Raw genomic sequence first — 11,372 nt, 5'->3', positions numbered from 1 at the left:
CCAAACCCCAGGAAAACCCTGGCAAGTGCTGGCCAAAAATATCTCAGGAAGAGAGTAGAAAGCTCTTTAACCGGATCTTCAGACCTGGGCTGCAGAAGATGTCTTTGGGACCCAGCTGCAAAGCAGGAGGTCTTCTCACCACAACACACAAATTATTTGGCACTTACTTTATATGTGCCAGACACCGTGCTAAGTGGTTTACTGGCATTATCTCATTTAACTCTTAGAACAACTAACTGTGTGGGGGTGGACAGGGATTTCCTTATTTTACAGACGGCTCATGTGAAGCTCAGAGAGGCGCAGTCAAGCAATAAGTGGTTCAGAAATCCACCTGCTGAGGGTTTCACTGGTCAGACTGGAAAGGGAAAGGGTGGACTAGCACAAACCTCCCTCCGAGGGGCGGGGGCGGGGGCGGGGGCGGGCGGGAAGGACACGGGGAAAATTGGATCAAAACAGCGGTCGCCCGGTCCCCAGACCTCCAGGACCCTCCGCAGCAGCAGAGGGGGTTAGAGATGCAGGCTGCAGGGGAGGGTGCCCGGGAGAGGAGGCGGGGAAGGCACCCTCGGCGCCCGCGCGCCTCCTTCGCCTCCTGTGCACAGGTCAGGCCGCCCCCCCGCCCTCTCACCCTCCCAACCTTATTTAGAAACCGTGTCCCCGAGACAGGAAGGGCGGCGGGCCGAGAAGCACGGAGCGTCCCGGTCTCATTTCCTTTCGAATCCCCCTGTGGAATTTCATTTCATACGGCGAGGAAATCGGAGCGCGAGCCCGTCGGCTGGTCGGCTGCTGGGGCGCCTCCCCCTCGCGGCGGGAGCCGGGCGGCCCCGGGGCGCAGGTCGGGCCGGGCCGGGCCGGGGGCGGGGGCGGGGCGGGGCGGGGCGGGAGCCGGGCGGCCCCGGGGCGCAGGTCGGGCCGGGCCGGGCCGGGGGCGGGGGCGGGGCGGGGCGGGGCGGCTCCCACCCCAGCGAGTTCGCGGGCCAGCAGCCGCGGGGGGCGCCGTCCCAGGCTCGGGGCTCGGGGCTCGGGGCTCGGGGCTCGGCGGCGCACGCACCGCCTCGGACCCTCCCAGTCTCTTTACGGACGAGGGAACTGACGCCGCGAGGCCGAGCAGCGCTCGGGGGCACGCAGCCAGGATGTAAAGCCGCAGCCTGGCGCACCTAGACCCCGTGTTCTTTGTGTGCCCTTCTCGGCCTGCTGGGTGCGGAGCCGCGGGCCGAGGTGACAGCCGAGGAGGGCAGGGAGGGCAGCCCACGGCTCCGGGCGCGCTTCTCACCTGGGCGGGGGCTGGCCCGGCGGGAGCGGCGCGGCTGCACCCCCGCCCGGCCCCCGAGCGCCGCGCCCCGGGGGAGGAAAGTGGGAGCCGGGCGGCCGGGCGGGGCGCTCCGGGCGGGCGGGGGCGGGGCGGGCGGGCGGGGGCGGGGCCTGGCCCTCCCGGCGGCGGAGCGGCCCGCCCCCCGCTGCCCACGGCGCCCGGCCATTGGCGGGCTGCGCCGTCCGTCCCGCCCCGCCGCCGCCCAGCGAACCTCCAGCGCCGCCCAGGGCTCGGGCGGCGAGAGCGGCGCGGCGCGGCGCTGGGTGCTGGCGGGACCCGCCGGGGCGCGGAGCGGACGCGGCGGGCGCCGGCGTGGGGGCTCGCCGCCGGCAGCATGACCCTCGCAGTCTGCCCTTCGGCCCCGGCCGCGGGCGTCTAGTGCCCCGCACATCGCGCGCAGCTGCCGGAGACCCGGCCGCTGCCCCTTCTCCGCCCTTGGCGCCTTATCGCTCCCTTCCCGGGAGCCGGGAGCAGCGCGGGCAGCCGGCGCCCCGTGCAAACTGGGGGTGTCTGCCGGGCCGGCCCCCGCCACCGCCGCCGCCGCCCCCCGGCTCTGGCCATGGCCCGGCGGGGCGCAGCGCCGAGCGTCCCGGGGGCGCCCGGGGGCGTCGATCTCAGCCTGCGGCGGCTGCGGCTGCTGCTGCTGCTGCTGCTGCTGCTCCTCGAGCCAGCGCGGGGCTTCGGGGACGAGGAGGAGCGGCGCTGCGACCCCATCCGCATCTCCATGTGCCAGAACCTGGGCTACAACGTGACCAAGATGCCCAACCTGGTGGGGCACGAGCTGCAGACAGACGCCGAGCTGCAGCTGACAACTTTCACGCCGCTCATCCAGTACGGCTGCTCCAGCCAGCTGCAGGTGGGCGCCCCCACCCCGGGCGGGAGGGGACCCCTGGGGCAGGGACGCCCCAAACCAACTCCGTGGAGCCCTTGCCAAGGCAGGCCCCCTGCCCTGCCCCCTTCCTAGGCTGAGGGGTAAAAACTACCCTGGAAAAGTGATTTCCAACCCCACCCCCACTTTTCTGTCCCTTCTCAGGGACTGGAAGCCAAAACGTTGTGTAAGTCATCTGGCCCGAGAAAGAACCCACTCTTACACCCCGCCCTTCCGTTTTTCTCCCCTGCTCACCCGTGTCTGGCCAAGCCCCTAACCCCAGTGGAGCCGAGGGTTATCTCTGCCAAGGATTCTGGCCGCCGCTGCTCGGTGGGCGAGTCCCCAGCAGGGCAGCCAGCTGCAACTAAGACTTGGAAGGAGAGATAAGGAGACGGGGACGTCTCCTCCCTCGCCGACCTCCTTTCTCCCCCCCATACTTGCGGGGAGGGGGTTATTAAGTGAAACTCCACTGCCTCGTTTTCTGCGGAGCGGCCCCTCCTCGCGTCGTCCCACATGACTTTAGGGGTCATGCAGGAAGGCATGGTTGGGTGGCCTGAGATCGTTCTGATCCTCAGGGTTGAGGGCAGGTTGAGGATTTGGCGGGGAGAAAACACAGCTTGGGGAAAACGTGAGAGTGTGGTCTAGCTCCAGGAAGGTAATTTGTGTATTGGGAGATTTTTTTTTTTTCCAACCATTAAAAATTGTAACGCTTATGTAATAATAGAGAAAATGTTCAGCCTACAGTAAGTGAAGAATTAATTAGCATATACAGGGTGATTATAGTCTCACAAAATCAACAACCGATTCATTTTTAAAAAGAAAAGGAACTGAAAGAGATTTTAAAAAGGAAAGTTAGTACTAGTTGTGTTTTGGTTGGTAAGGCTATGAGTGATTTTTAGAAATTTAGACAGGAGAGAACTTGGGGAAAAAATAGAGGGGTGGTTATCCAGGCTAAAAGCTTCAGAAATCCGTGGTTCTGGTAGTAACTTCTGAGAGATAAGAAACAGGCAGGCAGTTTACTTCCTAGATCCATGTTTTTTTACATAGGTCATTTTAAAAGTTGGACTGTGGCTTCAGAAAGATGGTTGGGATTAGACCTGTTGCTGCTGAAATGTCCCATTGGAGTTTTCAGAACTTTAGAACGAGGTTATAAAAGCTTAAGAAATGATCCTCTAGCTCTCAGTTTGGAAACAGCACATATCCTGACATCAGTGGCAATTTTGTTGGAGAAACAGCTTTTGCAGGGATATATATTTTTAATTACATGTATCCTGGGGAAGCAGCCAAGCTGTTTTGAAGGACAGGACTGGATCCCTTTACATGCTGGAAAATAGTTACTTGTAACTCTAGACTTCATAGACAACATCTGTAAGGAGCCAAGCCGACTGTTTATCAATGCTGGAGGAATTGAGGACAGCAACTGGACTCTCCCCTGCTGGTACTGCAGTTCCAGGGACTTAACATTTATATTTTCCTATTGTGCTTCATTATTATTTTTTGAGGAGACCTGGCCAAACAAACCCCTGGTGACCAGAGACCTCAACCTGCATCCTATCCTTGGGTCTAACAGTGCCTCAATTAGGACATTTTTTGTTTCAGAATGGGACTGATTAAAAAAAAAATAATGTTAGGGGATAAAGTAGAGAAAGGAGAGAATATTAACAGAAGTGCCAGATCTACATACTTATTACATTTATTTTTATAGCGATAAAGAAATGAGGACAAAAATAAATCACCCCATCACTCAAATGACTCAGTCATTCGATTAGTGTGTTCAGCTCTTTCAAGTCAGGAGACTCAAAGTGGAGTCTTAAGGTTTATTTTCTTAAGCATTATGCAAAAAGGGATTATGTAATCTTTCGGGTCCTTTATATTTATTTATGTATGTATGTATGTATGTATGTTCTCCTGGAAGGGATTGCTAGAACCCAAAGAAGAAATTGTGCAAGCAATGGCTTTTTTAGGGCACCCTAGTCTGGGGTCAGAGTAGACAGTCAGAGCCCCCATAACTGGTTTAGAAGTCCGTATGTACTTTGCCTGGAAGCATTCAATCCCGCTTCGTGCAAGCATTTGGTCAGACTTCCAAGTCATTGTTTTCTTTGTTCATTTCATTACTTTTCCAGTTCTTCCTTTGTTCAGTCTATGTGCCAATGTGCACAGAGAAGATCAACATCCCCATAGGCCCGTGCGGCGGCATGTGTCTTTCAGTCAAGAGGCGCTGTGAACCTGTCCTGAAGGAATTTGGATTTGCCTGGCCAGAGAGCCTGAACTGCAGCAAATTCCCACCCCAGAATGACCACAACCATATGTGCATGGAAGGGCCAGGTGATGAGGAGGTGCCGTTACCTCACAAAACCCCCATCCAGCCCGGGGAAGAGTGCCATTCGGTAGGCACCAACTCGGATCAGTACATCTGGGTGAAAAGGAGCCTGAACTGTGTTCTCAAGTGTGGCTATGATGCTGGCTTATACAGTCGCTCGGCCAAGGAGTTCACGGACATCTGGATGGCCGTGTGGGCCAGCCTGTGCTTCATCTCCACCGCCTTCACAGTGCTCACCTTCCTCATCGATTCCTCCAGGTTTTCCTACCCTGAGCGCCCCATCATATTTCTCAGTATGTGCTATAATATTTATAGCATTGCTTATATTGTCAGGCTGACTGTAGGCCGGGAAAGGATATCCTGCGATTTTGAAGAGGCAGCAGAACCTGTTCTCATCCAAGAAGGACTTAAGAACACAGGATGTGCAATCATTTTCTTGCTGATGTACTTTTTTGGAATGGCCAGTTCCATCTGGTGGGTTATTCTGACACTCACTTGGTTTTTGGCAGCGGGACTCAAATGGGGTCATGAGGCCATTGAAATGCACAGCTCTTATTTCCACATCGCCGCCTGGGCCATCCCCGCAGTGAAAACCATTGTCATCTTGATTATGAGACTGGTGGACGCGGATGAACTGACTGGCCTGTGCTACGTCGGGAACCAAAACCTCGATGCCCTCACAGGCTTTGTGGTGGCCCCCCTCTTCACTTACCTGGTGATCGGAACTTTGTTCATCGCTGCGGGCTTAGTGGCCTTGTTCAAAATTCGGTCCAATCTGCAAAAGGATGGGACAAAGACTGACAAGTTGGAAAGGCTGATGGTCAAGATCGGGGTCTTCTCAGTCCTGTACACGGTGCCTGCCACCTGTGTGATTGCCTGTTACTTCTATGAAATCTCCAACTGGGCGCTCTTCCGCTATTCTGCAGATGACTCCAACATGGCCGTTGAGATGTTGAAAATTTTTATGTCTTTGCTGGTGGGCATCACCTCAGGCATGTGGATTTGGTCTGCCAAAACTCTGCACACATGGCAGAAGTGTTCTAACAGATTGGTGAATTCTGGGAAGGTAAAGAGAGAAAAGCGAGGGAACGGTTGGGTGAAGCCTGGGAAGGGCAACGAAACTGTGGTATAAGGCTACCTGGCCTCCATGCTTTCCAAGTTTTGAGGGGCGGGGCGGGGGGGGGAAATGCTAGCATTTGGGCGCAAGTGCGACTAGAAGTTTCATGCAGTGAATCTCATTTCGAGCAAACTGGCAACACTTAAGTGACCCCTCTAAGCCACCGCCACCTGCCCCCCACTGCCTGGCATCATAAAAGTCATGAGTTTGCTGCAGACTTTGGAATGATCCAAAATGGAAAAGCCAGTTAGAGGCTTTCAAAGCTGTGAAAAATCAAAACATTGATCACTTTAGCAGGTCGCAGCTTGGAGCGTGGAGGTCCTGCCTAGATTCCAGGAGGGGCCGGGGCAATGCTGCTTTTCTCTGCAGAGTGAGATCTGAGCTGTGAGGAGGTAACTTGCAGGGAGAAAGATTCACTTTTTTAACCCTTATAATCTTACATACTAACTGGGTCTCTCAGATAGCCAAGCAATCTATAAACACTGGAGACACTGGGTTCAGACAAGTGTTACAAGAGTTTTATAGTTTGGCTGATCTAACGTAAACATTTTCTCTGGTGCGCTGTCTGCTGTTTAGAACTTTGTGGATTGCTCTCCCAAGAGGTGGTGTCAGAATCTTCCAGTGCCTTTGTCATAAAACAGGATTGTTTGAAAAAACAGAAGTACTGTACAAACACACATAAGGTATCCAGTGGATTTTCCTCCTCTCTCTTCCTCTTAAATTTCATCATCCCTGTTCTAGGCTGCTGCTGTTTTGTTCATTTTACATTAATGACTCAAAATAGGTATTTTTATAGGATTTTTTTTTTTCACTGCAGCATGCCTAATGAGGAGGAAAGTCAGGGTGATTCACTTTCTGACAATCATTTAATTCAGAGGAAAATAAGATTTACCAAGTCGAGTTAACTTACCGACCCCGGAGACCTATTGCATTGAGCAATGGGGACTTAATATATTTTACTTTGTGTGATTGCATCTATGCAGACGCCAGTCTGGAAGAGCTAAAATGTTAAGTTTCTTGGCAACTTTGCATTCGCACAGATTAGCTGTGTAATTTGTGTGTGTCAATTACAATTAAAAGCACATTCTTGGACCATGACATAATAGTATACTCAACTGACTTTAAAACTATGGTCAGCTTGCATTCTCGGAATGATAGTGCCTTTCTTTCCTTTAGCATAAGAATGTTATCAGAGTCTAGTCTACTACCACAATGAAGACTTTTTTTTCTGTTTTGTAGCAAGAACTAAGGACAGCTAATCCAACTACTTGGTGCATAATTGTTTCCTAGTAATTGGCAAAGGCTCCTTATAAGATTTCATTGGAGGCAGTGTGGCCTGGAGTATTTATATGGTGCTTAATGAATCTCCAGAATGCCAGCCAGGAGCTTGATTGGTTAGTAGGGAATAAAGTGTAGACCATATGAAATGAACTGCTAACTCTTAACACAGGTCTTAATTGCCTTTTGCAGGGGTATCCAGAGCTTTTAAAATTTATGCTTTATGTTCCTCACAATGGGGTACCCCCTAGCAGCCTCTCAAAAGTTGCAATTCTTTGAAAATTGTAACTGGACTCTCTCTTAACCTGCCGTAGGCCTCCTAATCACCAGATCTCTGGGACAAATTGTTGACGGTGTCACAGGTTGCTCTCCTTGTAACAGCATACCTACCTTTGCTTCAGCAACTACTTTGCAATGACTCACTCATTTATTTATTTGTGCCCCACCCCACCCCACCCCTTTTAAAAACAGGTAGGAAAACTCTTATCACATCTCTTTGTGGAAAAACATTTCCAGGGACTCAGATTCCTGAACTGGTGGTCAGATTCTGGAAATGCACGTGTCCTTGTCTGTCTTTTTGAGCTTTATGGCCATGGTTTGACATTTGCCTTTCTTCTTTGTTTTGGGGGGCTCTTGAGCTGTCTGAGGTGAAGATGCACATAAGGTCTGTTGTGTATTTTGGAAGGGGAAGTCCGGGGGCTCTGAGGACAGATGCTAAATGGACACAGGGTCGGGGGGAGGCCTTGGTGTGTGTGCCGAGCCCAAGTACCTTGGCTGGACTCTGGATCAGGGTTCTAGGAGCATGAGAAATGATCCTGAGAAGGACCAGTTGAACTCCATCTGAGACTGCGTCGCCTATGAAATATAAAATGTGAATTCCCTGTGCTGCTTGCAGACAGTTCCCATAGCTGGCCAGGGCCCTGGAGCATGCACCCAGGGGCAGAGCCTGCCCTTACTCACGCTCCACTCCAGTGTCTTGGGAGTTGGGCTGAGACTGCGGCCCAGGAAAGGGAAGAAGGACGGTGCAGTGGGGCACTGGCCTAGCTGTTAGATTGTTGGGCTGTGTAAGGCAATTGTGTTTGTAATGTTTCAGCAGTTGTGTGACCAAGGCAGCACCTAGCAGAGGGCCAGGCACAGAGTAGGGGCCCAATATTTGTGAATAATGAAATAATAATAAGAGTACCTGGATGAACCTATACACCCGAGTTCTGGAGCTAGTGCCTTGACAACTTCCTGGGTTCTAATTTGTCTCTTCTACAAATCTCTTGCCTTCTCAGGGGAAAAGTGGCCATTGATGCAGACTGGATTAGTAGCCCTAGCGATGTCACAGGGCTGTGGGCCTTTCCTTTCACATTCCAGACAATGGGGAGTGTTTATGGTTTCAGGAAAGGAGCTTTGTGGCTGAGGCCAGTTACCAGTTACCTGAACAAGAGTCCATCACCTCTTAAGTTGGTGTTTGTTTAAAAAACCCACAAAACTCAATTATTAGCCCATTTATCAAGTGACCATTCTGGGTAAAGCCCTGTCTTGGGCACCTTAGGGGTGTCAAGGAGTACCAAGCTCTGTCCTTCTCACTGACCTGGACTGAGATGCTCCTGCGTCTGCTGAATTTTGCTGTTGGTTTTAGGGAAGGAGCAGGGGGCCTCTGAATGGTCATCTGTTTCACTTGTCTCCATCCCAGAAACTGCCTCTTGGGTCCTTCTACCTTTAATGTCTCCCTCATATGCCCTGCAGAGATACCCTGCAAGTCGATTACAAGGGTTTTGACAGAATGCCTCAGCCCTGTTTTGTGACTATCTCTGTGGCAATCCCTAGGGAAAACTGTGGAACACTGGCTAAAGGGACGTGAGCTCCCACACCTAACATGGCGGGAGGTGGGGGGCGGGGGGAAGAGCAGGCAGTTTAGGGCTCGGGGTGTTCCATGTGACATACACAGGTGAATCTGAGGACACCTTGCTAGGGAAAAGGTTGAACTCTAGAATAAGTAGGGATGAGTGTAGCTTCCTATAAAATGCTTGGCCTCCCGAGATTCTATTCGACAGGGCGCAAGGGCACCTCTGTCCACCCTCCCCTCCAGCAGACCCCTCTTTATCTTCCTTCATAAAGGCCACATTTCAGGGCCAAGGAACATGGGGTAGGTTGGAACTGGCCAGAACCATCTGGTTGAGCTACTTGGTTGATTCATATCCTCTTTCCTCCCGCTTCCTGATCTCTGATATGGCTTCTGAGCTGGCAGCTTGCTCAGGGTCCTGAAACCAGAGAAGGGGTGACACTGTTTATTTCCCTGAGATGGTCTCTGACTTTCCCCAGTCACTCCCTCACCTGCAGAATCAGATCAAACCCAGAGTCAGGGAATATTCTGTGTTTAGGTTCTGAATTGTGACTACCAGCACCCTGAGCTTGTCTTCTCTGTCCCCCCACCCCTACCCCCAACCCTACCCCCAGCCTCCTGGTCACTGAATTCAGGCTTTACTGTGTTAGCAACCAAGCTGGGATCTGAGGACATAGAGGAGCTCGACAGCCTTAGCCCTGGGGGGCAGAGTCAATTCCCAGGGACGTCACCCCACTGGTGCAGTCTGTGGCTTCTGGTGAGGTGGCCACAGCTCAGTTAGGAGAGCCACAGAGCACAGACTTTGGAAGGAGCCCCCAGGATCAAGCTACATCCTGCATTTCACTCTGTAATGGGAGAGATTGGAGTGAGTTGCCTTTCCAGCCAATTATGTCGAGGCACTGGACTCTAACGGTTCCTCGTGTTCTTTTATCTATTTGGGTTCAGAGTCTTTGTCTGGGTTTTTATGATGTCTGGCACAGGACCCAGGTTATCATTTTTCCTCTGGGCCCAGGTCATAGATCTTGGAAACTCCTAGAAGAGCATTTTGCTCCTACTGAGGATCAGATACCAGAGCCTTAAATAATGGATTTTGTTTTACCGGGTCCTGGTCAGAGCTCTCTGCGCTTGCCTCTCACCATGCGCATGTGCGGTAGTGGCACGCTGGCGGTCACCAAGCGGGAAGTGAACCCTGACCCTCCCCAACAGGCCTCTTCCCCTTGCTCAGCCCATTTGCCCTGTAGCAGCCTGTTCCTGTTTCTGATTTACCTTATTTCCCTTCTTCTTCTCTGCACCAGCAAATTCCCAGTATTTGCCCAGGCAGTTCACAGAGGGCCTGTCTGGGGTCCTCTGTGAGCTTTGTCTTCCAGGCTGACATGGTTCCTTGGTCTCCTGCAATGTTCAGTGTATGACCACTGTCATCCCAGAAGGCTTCTGAGAAGAGGGGCAGGAGCAGCTCTGCTCCCCAAAGACTGGTCCATCTTCTCCCCCAGAACATGTTCTTCTCTGTGTCCTGCTCATGGGCTTGGGCCCCAGCTCAGTTGTGTACTTCTGGAGGGGAGGCTGCTCTCTAGCTCTCTCCCAGCGGGGCATCTAGGTGGTTCTGAATTTCTTCCTACCTCACAGGGTTGTTGTGAGACTTCGAAGGTCTGAGGATGAGAGGCCCCTCGTGCTCTTTGTAGGAAAAGTAGAATAAACATCCAGCATCATTTGTAAGAAGAAGAATGGAACTCAGCCTGTGCGGGCAGCAGGTAGGCTGGCGCTCTGGGGCCTGTCCTTGGATCCCCGTGCCATCCTGCAGCTCCAGCCACTTTGAGGCCCACCTGGGGGGCTTTCAGATGTTCGACATAGAGGTACCAGGCCAACCCCTGCTACACATGCCCTAATGAATTGCTGACCATCAAAGGAAATGGACCCTGCTTTTAAGGATGTACAAACGTATGTCTGCATTGATGTCTGTACTGTAAATTTCTAATTTATCACTGTACAAAAAAAATAAACTTTGCTATTTAATTTTTGTATTAAAGGAAAATAAAGTTTTGTTTATTAACTGGTCTGAGATTTTGGCATATTCCTGGAGGGGCATGGTAGCTCCCAGGAAGCACGCATTCCCAGAAGTGAGAAATAGAGAATCTGGTTTGTGGGGCAGACTGAGAGCCTCTTTCTGAGGGCCTCTTTGTTTCTTTTTTGCTGGTGCCATTTTTCCCCTCTGGGATTTTCTCCTGGGTCACCAAACCCCCGAGGTCCAAGGTCAACAGAATTTATCACTACTGTGGTCATCAGTATCTCTCAAATGGTCACATGATGCTTTGGAGGTAACCGTAGTTCCCAAGCTGTCGACCCGTGACTCCTCTTTTTGGCATTTCCTATATGTGTGGCCGTTTTTTAATATACTTTCCAAGCACCTTTGACTCAATCTGGTGGCCTGAAAAAGTTTTTCCTATCACTGCTAGAGCTTCAGGAGTCTTTAAAAGGGGTAAGGGGGCCGTTTTGTTTTGTTTTGTTTTACATTTTCATTAAAACAATTTTTTTTCTGTCTATACAATGGTCGTTTTTGTGTAATAGATATGGGAGCATGTCATTTCAGTCAACCAGGATAATGACTTCTTTAGTTAATTTTATAAATTGGGTGGTCTGTGTCTCCATATCCAG

At 51.9% G+C, this 11,372-nt stretch overlaps 1 protein-coding gene across 2 annotated transcripts; it reads left to right on the top strand.

Moving 5' to 3' along the window:
• Positions 1–1,868: 1,868 nt before the first annotated feature.
• FZD4 (frizzled class receptor 4) lies at positions 1,869–10,770 on the top strand. Of its 2 annotated transcripts, none has more exons than XM_041729763.1 (2): positions 1,869–2,165; positions 4,301–10,770. In XM_041729763.1, exons 1-2 carry the CDS (start codon positions 1,869–1,871, stop codon positions 5,627–5,629), a joined length of 1,626 nt encoding a protein of 541 aa, XP_041585697.1. In that variant the 3' UTR covers positions 5,630–10,770. The 2 variants fall into 2 exon arrangements, with proteins under 2 accessions (XP_041585697.1, XP_041585698.1); XM_041729764.1 differs by lacking the exon at positions 1,869–2,165 and adding an exon at positions 2,172–2,832.
• The last annotated feature ends 602 nt before the right edge of the window (positions 10,771–11,372 follow it).

Source organism: Vulpes lagopus, chromosome 15, assembly GCF_018345385.1.
Source record: "Vulpes lagopus strain Blue_001 chromosome 15, ASM1834538v1, whole genome shotgun sequence".
NCBI classification, from domain to species: domain Eukaryota; kingdom Metazoa; phylum Chordata; class Mammalia; order Carnivora; family Canidae; genus Vulpes; species Vulpes lagopus.
Note: the sequence above shows the minus strand (reverse complement) of the source record. Positions and strands in the feature narration are given on the sequence as shown.